The following is a 13851-nucleotide window of genomic DNA, read 5'->3' as shown; positions in this document are numbered from 1 at the left end:
ACAGAGATATATTTTGTTCTTGTGTATCACGCTTTGGAGTGTGTTACATGAATGGCTCATATACTGTATGTTTACCATCCCACCTGGCACAGGATGATGACAGTAACTTCCACATGGACTACATTGTTGCTGCTTCTAACCTGAGGGCGGAGAACTATGTCATCCCTGCAGCTGATCGGCACGAGGTCAGCATTTTCACCGTGTGCATCATCTGAAAAAATCTCTGTGAAGGGTTAAAAGATATAGAGGTGAATAAGACGGATGAAGCTGAAGTGAGAGGCGGTGTAGATTAGAAAAAGCATGAAAAAAAACCTCCCCCCCCCCCTTTGGGGTCATGTTTTCAGTCGTTGCTGCACACACCTGCCCTAAAGCCACAGAAACAGCCTCCTCACCTATTGTTCCTGGAGCAAAACTAATCATAGCACTTTACCTGTCGCCTGGGAGGTGACACCTGAGCCAGGCCTTGTACCGGCCGCTGCTGCAGACACACACAGCCAAGACAGATGGAGGATGGGGGGGGGATGGGTACTACTGAGTGAGGGGAGACAATAGAGGGTTACCTGTGTGTAAGCATACAGAGATTTCCACATGTGGCATCTTGTTTGGAAACAACTTTACTTTTACTCACCAATTTACCCTGTTCGTTGTATATCTACACTGCAAAACATACATAAGGTTGTGGCAATTTGTCAGTGTCAAGATCATAATAATAATAATAATAATAATAATAAGGATATTGCTCCTGTATTGATATATGACATAAAAAGCCTATATTAGATAATCAAATGAATGTCTAAGCAGTGAAATATTATGCATTACATACAACAAAAATCTTTACATGTAATGCAAAAATATATATAAATATACATAAAATGTCCCTTTTACGGCACAATAGCATTTGCAGCAAAGTATACTTGAACTATTTAAAGTAAAAGTACTCGTTATGCAGCAGAATCTGTCCCGTGTAATTGTTATATTATGCATTACAGGATGCATTGAATACTGATGTATTACTGTGTTGATGAATCATTTATGTTTCAGCTGGTTGAAATAAAGCTATTGTTTTACTACTTTGCATCATATTTTATAAGCTGACCATTTGTTTTGCATATAAAACCTTAAAATTCACGTAACTATAGCTGTGAAATAAAAGCAATACAGTAAAAAGGAACAATGTTTGTCTCTGAAATGTGACCAGTGGTGCGAAGTACGTACATTCACTCAAGTACTGTAGGCCTAATTTAGTACAGTTTTGAAGTACCTGCACTTTACTTGAGTGATTTCATTTTTTTGCTGCTTTAAACTATCCTTCCATTATCATGGTGAAATATTGTTAAAAATATCACTGAATTTATCTGACATAGTAATTCTTTGCTGTATAAGATTTTACAAGACATATGATGTCTCCTGTCTCCTGTCTCCTGTCTCCTTCACAGAGTAAGCGCATAGCTGGAAAGATCATCCCAGCCATAGCTACCACCACAGCCGCAGTGGCAGGCCTGATGTGCCTGGAGCTGTATAAACTGGTGCAGGGTCACCAGAAGATCTGCTCTTACCGCACAGCTTATATGTACCTGCCAGTCACGCACATTGTGTTTTGCCAACCGACCAAGACCAACAACTTTGAAGTGAGTAACAGCTCTTTACACCCACAGACATTTTTAGTTACAGTCAGTGATTGTGGTGGGTTTAGGGACAAGATTTACAAAGCAGTCAGTCACATATAGGACCTGAGTACGGCACTCTGTACAGCCTGACAGACTCTTACTGTATGTACATTTATAATTTAAGCTGGCCTACTTTGGGGATAAATCAGTTTGGTCCTTTGTAGATATTTGTCCTTCCTTACTGGCTGGAGCGCATTAAGTCATGAATGTGTGCTCTCAGAGTAAGAGCCCACTGTCAACTGTCAATTTCAGGGCAGGTAAGACTTAAACACACCCATGTCTGCTTCTGTGTTTGCACACATTAAGTGGATTTAAGGCGTCTGTAGCTCAAAGCAAAAGTGACAGGAGCTTATTCTTGGAGCCCTTTCAGGATCAAATCCACCCCAACGTTTTAGGTTCTACCCGGTTTGCGAGGTCATACTAAGTTATGCTGTATTGGCCAAGCTTTAAAACACAAACGCAAAATGGCTACCAGCCAGATTCAAAAGCCAAGTAACTCTTAGGGTCACATTTTAGGGTCAAGTCCGAGAGAATATCCAGTCAAATCATTTTGCTGCCCCCTTACAGGCCCGACTGCTTCCCCCTGAATATCTCCCCTCTGGAGAAAATCAGATATTGGAGCTGCCCTCGCCAGCTTTCTGACTCCGAGCATTGAACCTCTGACAGACAGGGGTCATTGGGGGTCAGCGAGTGGGGTAGCTGTGTCCTCTGTTACGTGAGGGTGCAGCGGCAGGGAGCTCTGAGACAGTGTCGGTCTGGTTTCAGCTTTGGTTACAGGCAAAAATGCTACAGCTGCATTGGAGGCTGCTGTGATGACAGAGGCAGCTGTGACTTTCTGTGCAGTTCTGAAGTTCCAGGCGTGCCACCCTCCTAACTTACAAAGACCCCGGTGTTCTCACAGTTGTTGTCTTTAAATTTGGTCAGTGAAAGTGTTTGCGCATACTTCAAAAATTTGCTGGCCGACGCACAGCATTGCTGAACCAGCATGGAACGTTGGATGCACTCAGTGATTGATTGCAGTCACACAGACAGAGTACCTGACATCATCCTAGCCTGAGGTTATATACTCAAGTGTTGAATCATTTAGAAAGAGGAATGGGCAGATATTCGATTTTCCAGACCCAGGCCTTTCCAGTTTGGCCTGCAGTGTTGCAGCATCAGCTTTAAGCTGATGGGGACACATTAAATGCGGAACACACATGTGCTGTTACACACTTGCTCACAGAGAGAGGGAGGAGAAAGATGGTTGGCTGCCAAAAGTCATCTGAGTGGGAGATGCTCTTATGTCTGCCAAAGAAAACATTTAGTCTTCATTATTAGTTGAAATTTGTCTGTAGACTTTTTCTATGTAGTGGGTAATCCACATAGGTGTATCTGCACTTTCATTCTGAAAACACATAGCATCAAAAGCTAAGTATAAAATAGCATCAGTACTAGCAGTTTATATTATCACTCAAATTGTATGTTGTCAACACAGTAAATGTGTTGATTATCAGTTCCAAAGTAGAGTCTGACCCAACAATGCCTGGCCAATATTATCAATTGATATTAGCTTATCAAAGATATCATTATCTCTATATATGTTGGCCAATACGTTACAAAAGATTGCAGTGTTGAAATACCAAAATAGAGCCATGTAGAAACAGTGCTGTCATTAAATGATCACATAACTGTGATTCTTCATTACATTTGTGTACCTTGCAATGTAGGATGTCAATGAAACTATGGACGGAAACATAGATCATTCAAAATAGCAGAAATTAGTCCACAGTAATGGAAGCAGAAACGAAAGCAACATAGCTATTAATATTCTCTTATCTCTCTAATCTGTCTAAGATTATAGGTTTTATTAGTCGGTCTTTGAAGCAACCTCAGACGTGCAGCTGTTGAATATCACTGATCTGACATGCACCATCAAGAGCTCAGCTTACTTTTTGCAATGACTTAGACCTCTCCCCTCATGAGATCAGTCTCAGTTCATTAATATCAAGTAACAACACTCACATCTTACTGGTAGTACTGGTGGCCCACCCGGTGTTCACTCAAAGTGGTGTGTATTTAAACCACCACATCACAGCATTGTCAGATGTGTGGAAAGTCATTGTAACGTAACCTGCACTATCACAACTCTGAAGAGGAAAAAATATGTTCGTGAGTTGGTTGTTGGGATTGAAGGCTTTTGGAAAAGGTGTTTTAGATGTAGCTGTGTAGCACTCTGTCCACAGATTTAGTCTTTAACTAAAACAGATTGCTGCTCATTCTCCCACCATGCTAACCCTTTTCCAGAAACTGTTGCTTTAAAGCAGCTGTTTCCCAAAATAGGAAGTTCCCCTGGCCTTCCCCCGCTGCTGTTATGGAGGCAGAAATATGTAAACAAATGGGAGGCTGTCCTTGTCTGCTCAACACTGCGATTCTTTAGTATCGTTTTCCTCCTTGTGTTTATGTTTGTCAGTTGGGGGGCCAAGGCACAGGCCATTGCGCTAGAGGAGTGGCAAGTCTGGCAAGTTCACAGAGATTGGATATCTCTAAAATTACAAGAAATGTTTGCGCAAAATCTGCATTAGACATTATCATGTAACCATGAAAAGCTTGATGTTACTTGGGTCAGCTGTTGCTGCCGTAGTTTTTAAGCTTGTAAGTCTTTAACTTAATATATCCTACTCTACTGTTGACACCTTATTTGTTATTGTGTTGAGAAGATTTACCGAAACTCTTCCACATGAAACTTTCCAGCTCATATTAATGAACTGCAAAATACAGCATGACAGACATTCTCATTGGAATTAAACACTGCTGTCCAAAGGCATCCACAGTTAAATTAAAGCTGAACTTGCTGGAGTGATTGGATTGAGTGTGACAGGTTGCTTTATATACAAGAGGTAGGTGGATATGGTTATAAACCCACAGAGAATTATCAACCCACAACCGAATTTCCCCTCAGCTTCACAGAACGTTTTAGTGTCTTTCAGGTTATTATTTTGATTGAACTACCTGTTCTCGCCTTTTTCATGCAGTCGTTTTCAGTGGCGTTAAATCGAATGGTAAACTGGCTGTGTGCACCAAACAGCTGGTCGACAAAGTTAGTGACTTGCTGGTGAGCATTGTGGAGCATTTAGCAGCTACTGTTAGGAGGCAGATATGTCTCTCAGGAGTTGGTGAAGACCACACCAGAGCTTAAAAGACAGTAAATATTTGAATCATTGGGTGGTCAGAAATATGTTACAATAAGTTCAGTGTTGCTTGTTTTTTGCGGCCGCAAATGGGATAATGAGAAATGAATGCTGCTTGTAATGCGCTCTCTGTTGTACATTACAGTACGTAGTTGATGCTATAGCTGCAGGATCGCACTAAGGTCAGACGGTGCTTGTTATTGCAGGAAACAAAACCTCACAAGACACTAAAAGCTACTTCAAGTACAACAAAGATTAATGAGTCCTGTAACTGAGCTGCAGCCTCAGTAAAACATGTGAAGAGAAACATCACCCAAGGCCAGGACAGAGGAGGACGTGTTTCAGCTGGGTATTAAATAGCGCCATCCTCAACCCCTCCAGCAGCTTGTCCAACTCTCTGTACCAATGTATGCTGTCTTTACTTGTCTGCTATGCTGCCTGCTGGTTGTGTGCCATGGAAATACTCCCTCTTCCATGTCTGTGCACATATCCTCCACACCCCAGCCATAACTTCGTTCATAACTTCCCTTTCACACTCCCATGGTGCCCTCTCCCCCGGCTTGCCCTTTCGGTCTCTAATTGAATTAGCAGTGTTGGAGGCAAGGCTCCTGATCTCAAGGAAGCCGCTCAGAGGTCGATGCTCACACTGGTTCTTTGTTAATTGCCTGCAGAAATGACGGCTATTTCCTGCCTTCACAGGAAGCAGTGTATTGAAAACAGATTTCCCTGTGAGCATTTATGTGATCTTGCTGCATGGTCTGTAGAGCACCAGGAGGAGGCAGGGATTCTTCTGCTCCATTCTCTGTATCTAATACCTTTTCAATCACAGCTTGCTCAGCGAAAAAGTCAGGAAGAAACAAGGATATTTGCACTTTATTTGCAGGCTCTCAGTGTCCAGAGTGGTTGTATGTTGTTTTGCATGTAGAAGGCAAAACCTGCAGCTACTTGATTTGTGATTTGAGCACTTATATAATTGAAGGTCTCACATCTGTCGCACACATAACAGGGATTGGCTTAAAGACAGAAAGAGAACAACGAAGGGGAAGTTTAGGCTTCTTCACATGTGGTTAAATCTGTGTTGGCCTCCTCGGACTGTGCCAGTAAAGAAACAGGGTGAACATGATCCAAGGCCCTCAGTACTTCTCTGGGACCTGCATTGTGCAGTTTGTAACTCAAGACCTAGACATGACTAGTGCTCACGGGATAATGAGTAATCTGTGATCAACATAGCCAGCTTGTGCCTTCTGTTGTTCTCCGGGTTTTTTGTTGTTAGTGTTATTGTGTGGTTGGCCTTTTGTTTTTAAGTCACGCTGCATTGTTCCATCACTGCTGCTTTTTAGTTCCCCACAGATCATTACCTTCTCATTTGTGTCATCAAAAACAAGATCATGTCTGTACACTGGTTGTTTGTTTGTGTAGCATCAGACAAAGACAGGCGTCATCAAGAGAACATTGAGATAAAAGTCCACCTAAAGATAGCTATCAAGATAATTTATTTAGTAGCATATGTCGTACGGCTCGTAAACTCAGCATGCATGCTCCCCATTTAGCCAAATAAAAAAAATCAGAGGCATATAGTTAGCAGCTCTTTCAAATCATCCTCAACCATCTCCTCATGTCATACAAGCCACAGGCCAGAGTCCTAAATGAGAAACACAATAACAGGATGGCTTTTTGGTTCGACAGATTGCCCTTCAACTAGCTGAATTAGAATTCAAACCTCTGAGGCCATATTCAGCTATCTAAAGTGTCCTTGAGCAAGGCAGTTAATCTATTCCTACTCTGTTGCCCCTGACCTCTCCCCTTCCGAGAGGAGCCCATGCTAAATGGAATAAAGTATTCACAATTTATGGAAGAGCATTTATTACTAATTTGCAGCCCCCTTTGTACAAACAGTGATTGTCCAATCATAACAATATAACTGCAGCTCTAGCTTCAGTCTTTAAGCACAATACCATGTAGCCCAAAGACCGGTTCAAGACCCACAGGTGCGTCGCGGGACATTTTATCAACATCGCCTAATACATTAGCAGAATTTCTTCCATGGTCTTTTATTCAACATTTATATCTGCAGTACATGATAAAGCCTGAATGTTCGTATTGATCTGATAATTGTAGCCTACTTATAACATTGAATCTAATATGAAAGGCTAGCGAACACGCTGTTTGTTTTGCTGATGAGAGGAAATTAAAAGAATGAGATGGCCTGAATGTTTTTTTTTTCAATAACACAAGCATAAAACAGAGTTCTGATTTATCAAACATACAGTATATCTCTTCAAATGGCTGGTTTAATTATTCAAGATAATATAAGGTGATGCAGAAATTTTAATAAAAATGGTCATTCATTTACACACAAATTATCTTTTCTCACAATAAGAACAATAAGGCCTTTTGTGAATTGGGTCGCAATGGTTTGTCATTTTTTAAAAGTTAGTTCCCATAAAAAAAGGTTTAGGAAACGGTGATGTAGCCATCGACTTCATGTTTAAGATCCTTTTACACGGTTCCCTTCTTAAAATGGGTCAGTTTGAAACATTAAGAGACTGTGTTTTCAACCAACTCGTCACGCTAAAGTCAGCTTAATCAACTAGCTCGCTACAGCTGATAAAAAATTGCTAGCAACAGTTGTCATTTGAGCCAGCAACATCAGCAGAAATTAGAAGCAGGTTATCACTTTAAACTGAATGTTCCATGTGAGAACGGACAGCTTGACGGGCATACCGACAGTGACTAAAGCTGAGCAAACAATCACATATACCACACTTAATGGATGTTTTCACCTAACAAGTACCTCAGGAATTATTTTTACAACCTTCACAAATTTCTGAAGCTAATTTTAATCAAGTATTTCCAATGTTTTCATACTTCTGCTGTGGGTTTGTCTATTTTTCATGCAGGAAATGATAATAAAGCTGACTTTGTGAGGCATTTTCTAAACATCAGTTTTTAATCATGTCTGTTTAAATAGCGTAAGAAAAGAGCTTTACATATTGACATTGTGTTGGTTGTGATACCTCAGCTATGTGCTATTCAAAACAGCATTACGGTTGGGTCTAACTAAGGGTCGATGATATGGTTTTCCATCTTTCCATTTATTTCTCTCATCCATTGTTAGTCCCAGTATTTGCCATGTTTCTCACAAGTTTTTTTCTGCAGGCCTGTTGAGCTTAGTGGAAGCATGTGGACGTTATTAGTGGTCTCTGTCCTCCTGCTTCGTTATTCTCTCATTAAAGCACCAATGCTAGCGGGAGATGGGCTGCAGGCTTCTCATTAGTGACATTAAATTACATTTCTGGGCTGTTCCTGATGTCATGAGTTTACAAATTTACACATAAACTCTGAATTCTAAAGGCATTCTGTCATGTCTTGTCTTTCTTCCTTCCCCCCCCCCCCCCTTCCTTTCTCTACTAACACACACAGGAACCGTTACCTCATGCATATACACAAAACCCCCCAGCTTGGATCACTGTATGTAAGGATAATGTCACATAGGGCTAATTGTGTCATCTGCTTTGTGAGGCCCTGCAGGAGAGTCTGTCTGCCTGCTGTCTGCCTGCAGACTGTATGTTCTGCTTTATGCAGTGCACATGGAGCACTGACTAACAACATACACATGTCCAGGTTCTGTGATGGAAATATAAATAAACTTGTTTTTTTCTTACAAGCCACATGAATGTGCTCATGAAGGAAATGGAAGAGTTTGTGTACATCCACAGACTGGGGCTTTAGGGTTATTAATAGCCCCTAATAAGTGTTTGTCATGGATTTATTTTGCTAATGTTTTGCTTAATGAGCAAATTAATGGCTTTGCCTCAATTTCCTTTGTAATGAACGACAGACTGTTGCACCATTTGGCAACAGTCTGTTTGGCAAAGCTGAGTAACTCAAGCAGGGAAGGCTCAGGCATCTTTATGCCTGGCAGAAATCAAAATGATGTTCCATGTTTACAGTCAAGAGAGGCCCTGCATTGGGCTTATGCTACTGATAAGTGATTACAATTAATGCTGAGGGGGAAATGAATGATTGTATAAGATTTTGTGGCAACCCATCCAATCTCAAAATCATAAAAGTCAAGCTGCTGGTGGCAGGAAATCACAAAGTTATTAGAATTCATCCCTCTTTTTAAAAAGTGTGAATAAGCACAATTCAAATTAGGATAAAGCTGGAATTCATGCCTTAAAGTACGCAATGTTTGCTCTCCTGTATCTGGGCAGATGCAGCTTTAATTGGCTGCATTAAGTGTTCAATACCTCGTGAGCGGTATGTTAGTCTCATGTGTCTTATTTGTTTGTGTCCAGCATCAGATAACAAGAATTGGACATCAGATTGACCCACAGATATCAATAATGGTGGCAATGGAAGAGTTACACAATTGACTACTGCATTACACCATGTAACCAAAGAGTGTGACATCTGATTACTAAACCATTTAATCAATGGTACAAGCTGGGATGTAGCAACAGGGGACACACTGATCACAGTCAATGTTCAGAGCGGCAAATTGATCCTTGTGAGTGACACATTTGCTGACGCGTGTCCCAAATCCATACTACATACCAATAAACAGCAAGTGCTGCAGTAATCATAAAAGTCACAGTATACAACAAATCTTTTGCATGGAATAATCAAATAGTCGTCAATTGAAGTCCATTTACGCAATATTTTAATTAACAACACCTGTTTTATCAGTGCATCATTCCATCGTAAAAAATACGCCCAACCCTCTTACAAAAGAAGTACTTAATAAGAAACTTGCATGTATTACAAATTCTAATGCGTAATCCGTGGTCGTGTGTTGGGACTATCATCAGATCACTTCGAAGCCTTTTGATGATAATTCATTGCTTTATAACTGTGACTTTGTCAATCAGACATTTGCTATTTGTGTGTCTCTGCAGGCTCCAGCATGTCAATGGTCCATTTGCAAGAGGAGCATTTTATTGACTCGGTCGTTCTGCCCCAGGTCATTTTCAGTCAGGCAGAGAGCTCTTATCTTCTCATTTGAAAGACAATCGCATTGAGATTCTGTTTGCCGTTTTACACGTCAATGGAAGCCTTTCAAAGCTAACTGGCAGCTTTTAGTCTGTGTGTCAAACTCAGCACTCTCCTGAGAAGTGTCTCCTCCTTCACGCTGCACCAGTATAGTCGGCCTTCAAAACATACAGTTTACGATCGTAAATACAAAGTTTCTTTAATACAGATTGTATGCTTTTAGTTTGACGTATCGTTTAAATGTATTTCAATGTCTTTGGGATGCGTGTAAGGCTGGTATCCTGTCAATTCTCTGGGGTGTTATAGACAAATAATTGCAGTGGGCTGGTGGGAGCAGTTGGAGGTCTCAGCCATCTGTTTCTTCATTGCAGTCCAAAAAGGGAGGTGATCAATAGTGACCAGGTAGCAGATGACACTCCCGTTCAGACAAGGGCTCACTTTGCATGAGAGTACTGTTGTCCCTTTGTTAAAAATGTCATACAGCAAAACATACAGCAAGACATTGTTATAGGAGCAATACACTCCTATAACAATGTCAGAGATGGACAGTTAGAAAAAAGATCAAAACCAATGCAGCGGAGCCAAAGCTATTTTCTTTTATATTCCCCACATTCTTCTTCCTTGTCAAAACCTGGTGCCTGCATTACCTACAATGCAACTTAACCACCAATGGTACTATCAGGGATTCATGGGCATTATGCTGGTAGCCTCGAGCGTCTAGCTTCAGGCAGAAATGAGGAGCGGGCTAAAGAGTAAAAAGTTGTGGATTCAAATACGTCATTAGGTGAGTCTTGGTTTGCTTGCGCCACATGAAGGTTATGTTCATCAGATGGATGTAACCCTTTAACTGCTCATCCATGCAATGATACTGCTTTCATTCACAACACAGAGCCATACCGGCATTTCCGCTGACATTGTAAAAGGTGGGAAATTGAGGGTACAGATTTCCCCTGATTATCGATCCCTGCTCCCATTCACACATGACCCCATGCAGGTCATTTTCCTGAACATTTCAGGGATAGACGGCATGTGTGAAAGGGACTGCAGTAATCTCATGGAAGCAATTTGTGAAAGAGGCTTAGTGACAGCACTGAGTGGCGCATCAACTCTCTGGTCTCATACGTGCAAACATTGCATAAACATAGTTTAATTGAATTCTACTGTTTCAGTTAGAAGAAAGAACATGTTATTCAGTTGCATACTGGATTTTCATTTGAAGGGATTTAAGATTTTGACTGCTTTGTCAGTTGCAACCTCTCATACAAAAGTACCTACATGGTGCATCACTTCATGCGTATCCACAATGATAGGACTGTATCACTAGTGTGTTACTCCTAACTGAACACACACACACACAATCACATTCAGACAAATATAAAGTCATTTTCCAGAAGCACTTTGGTGACCTGGGAGCTTCCATCCATTGATTTTGTGATATTATCGGCAATATCACTGCGCATCACCATTGGCCCTGTGCTGTAGGTGTGACGTAAAGTGTCTCATACAACACTTAGAGATAACATATATGATTTTACATTTTAAAGAAGATAAAGTGCCAGCTTATGTTTAAAAAAGGTTTTTAAAGGTTAAAAAAAACCTGACTTCTACTATTTTACACTTTTTCCCCCAGTATATCTGAAATAACCCAGATGCATTCCTGCTTGTACTGCAATGTACAGCATATACAGCAGTCAGCAGCATCACTACCATATGTTCAGTGAACACTTCATATGAAGGGAAATGCAGCTTTACTTGATGCTCAGTGAAGAACTAATCTAGGATATGATGTCCTGGTGAAATTAACCAGATTGTCAACAAAAGGGAAGCTAAAGGAGCTTAAGATGAAAATCTGATCTAAAAAGACCACACAGATTTCTCTCCAGAAGCCTCACTTTGAAGCCCTCCAAATGAAAAGTGTTGCCTTTGAAGGAACAGGCCTCTAGCCACAACGGGTTGTAAAAATGTTTCCACTGTTGGGATTCTGTCCAGTTAATGAAGCCGAGGCAGGAGCGTGCCTGTTTCTTGTGGCAGACTGCAGGGAGGAGGACTTATCGAGGTTTGGCTGCTGATCCCAGCTTCCTGTCTCCAAAAATGCTCCATTGTCTTAAAGGGCAAGATTAAGAACTCACATTATGATAACACTCCACATGCAGTGACCTGTGAAAAATGACCAGCATAATTGTGTTCCCTGAAGGGGATCGCAAGCAGACTTGGATTCATTTTACCTCCTTATCAGGTTTACTTGGCTGAACTTCCCATGCCCCCACGTATATATCTCAGAGGCGTCTATTTTCTGGGTTCAGTCGGCCTTGTTATCATAAGTGGCTTAAGTGTGTATCAGGTCTTTATTGCGTAAAGTAAACTGTCTCGGTGAGGTCTCTTAATTTGCCCAGAACACAAATCTATTAATGTTTAGTTCTTGCACTCTTAATATTGAAATTTAGTTTCCTCTCTGTATTTACACAGCATACATGTAATGTATTGTGTGTTAAAGTAATCTGCTTCTTTAGTCATATGCAGTTTCACAGCTTTAGAACCAGAGAAATGGAAAAGTGAAGGGCTGTGTGTGTATTTGATATGCGGTTTATTTAATGATGAGATTATTTTTGTCCTGGAAGCTGTTTCTGTCTCCACTCAGATTTGTCAGGAAGAGCAGGGGAGCTTGACAGGCTTCCTGTCAACAAGAGGAAGTAGCTTGAGGTTTGGGCTGTCCATGTCAGATATTAGGGTAACTTATAGGAAAATCTATAATGAGCATAATATTTAATAATTCAGAAGCCACAAACACTGATGGAATATTCGTTAAAAAAAAATACAAATATAAATCCTGTGAAGAAGAGTGAAGTCAATTATTACAGTATTAAACATCCAGATGATTTGTGTTGCTGTTACAGTAAATGAAAATAATGCTGTTTCCAAATTGTGACTACAGTTGATACGACCACCATGCTAAGGAGAATTTACTGTCCATAGCATCAGGGAAACTATGACGGGCGAGATAGTGAAGTGAGAAGCGATTAAGGTTTGAAATGTCATCGTGTGAAAGACCAATTGTATCATGTTTTAGGGGGAAGTCCAAAGCCCAATTTATAATACAGAGTACAATATGTGGACAGCATATGAGAGATTTGGCCACCCTCCAACAACAGAGCAGACAGAGTAAAAACTTAAATGAACACCGCCGTGGCTTTAATCCACTCAGGCCCGTGAAGTGGCCGTTTGTCTCGTTCTCATTCTCTGAAGTCGTCCTTAGTGTAGTTCAACCACCTAGAATCACGATTTACAGACCTCTGGATTTGCAGTAGGACAATACATGAACCCAACATACTTGTAGCAAATATTGAATAAATACTGTATATGAGGTTTTCCTGAGGTTGAAAAACTTGTCAAGTAGGAGACTATTTGTGTCCTTCTATTGCTGTGGTTGAGCTCTAACCATTTCTTATTGGCATAACCACTAGAGACTTCTTTCTAGGCGTTTACCTAGAGAACAATCCCAAAATTCCAGCCTGCCATTTTCCACATGGACACTCCACTCCACCTTCTATCAGGTGTGATTAGCAACCAAGAAGCACTTGCAGGGATTTGTCAATTGCCCGGTTGTCAGCATAACAGATCAGAAAGTATTGCGTCCCTGCAACCTCAACACAATCTTGCCCAGCTTTAATTGCATGGACTTATGTAATATCGCTACTTAGCTTTTGCGTTTGATTGGTCTTTTGGACTTTGAGCACGGTTGTTTTTTTCAAAATGTAACAGCGGATAAAGATGTGTCTATATATTATACAGGAACAGATAATTGCATTTGAACTTCCAATAAAGCTGATTTTGTGTTATTTTCCACACTGGTAAGTTGGTTCAGTGTTGTTTTAAGAGGGAAACAATAACTCTCTCCTTCACATTCCTTCTCTTTCCCCAGAGATAACTGTTTCTTTGGGCCATTTTAGTTTTTTTTTATGGCTGAGGTTCCATGACAAAAAGAAAATGTAGTTGTGCTTGTGGGAAACCATTTGTAATTG

The 13851-nt window shown here is 40.7% G+C and overlaps 1 protein-coding gene across 2 annotated transcripts in view; it reads left to right on the top strand.

Annotated features, from left to right (window-relative positions):
• uba7 (ubiquitin-like modifier activating enzyme 7) overlaps positions 1–13851 on the top strand; it is a 33849-nt gene that overhangs the window by 14012 nt on the left and 5986 nt on the right. For both annotated transcript variants that reach the window (XM_076110471.1, XM_076110470.1), the window contains exons 20-21: positions 93–185; positions 1437–1628. In XM_076110471.1, the coding sequence (XP_075966586.1) occupies positions 93–185; positions 1437–1628 (285 nt within the window). The remainder of the gene's footprint in view (positions 1–92; positions 186–1436; positions 1629–13851) is intronic.

This window comes from Anarhichas minor, unplaced genomic scaffold (genome assembly GCF_050575085.1).
Source record: "Anarhichas minor isolate MPS153535 unplaced genomic scaffold, ASM5057508v1 ptg000043l, whole genome shotgun sequence".
NCBI classification, from domain to species: Eukaryota; Metazoa; Chordata; class Actinopteri; order Perciformes; family Anarhichadidae; genus Anarhichas; species Anarhichas minor.
This window is presented reverse-complemented; position numbering and strand designations above follow the sequence as displayed.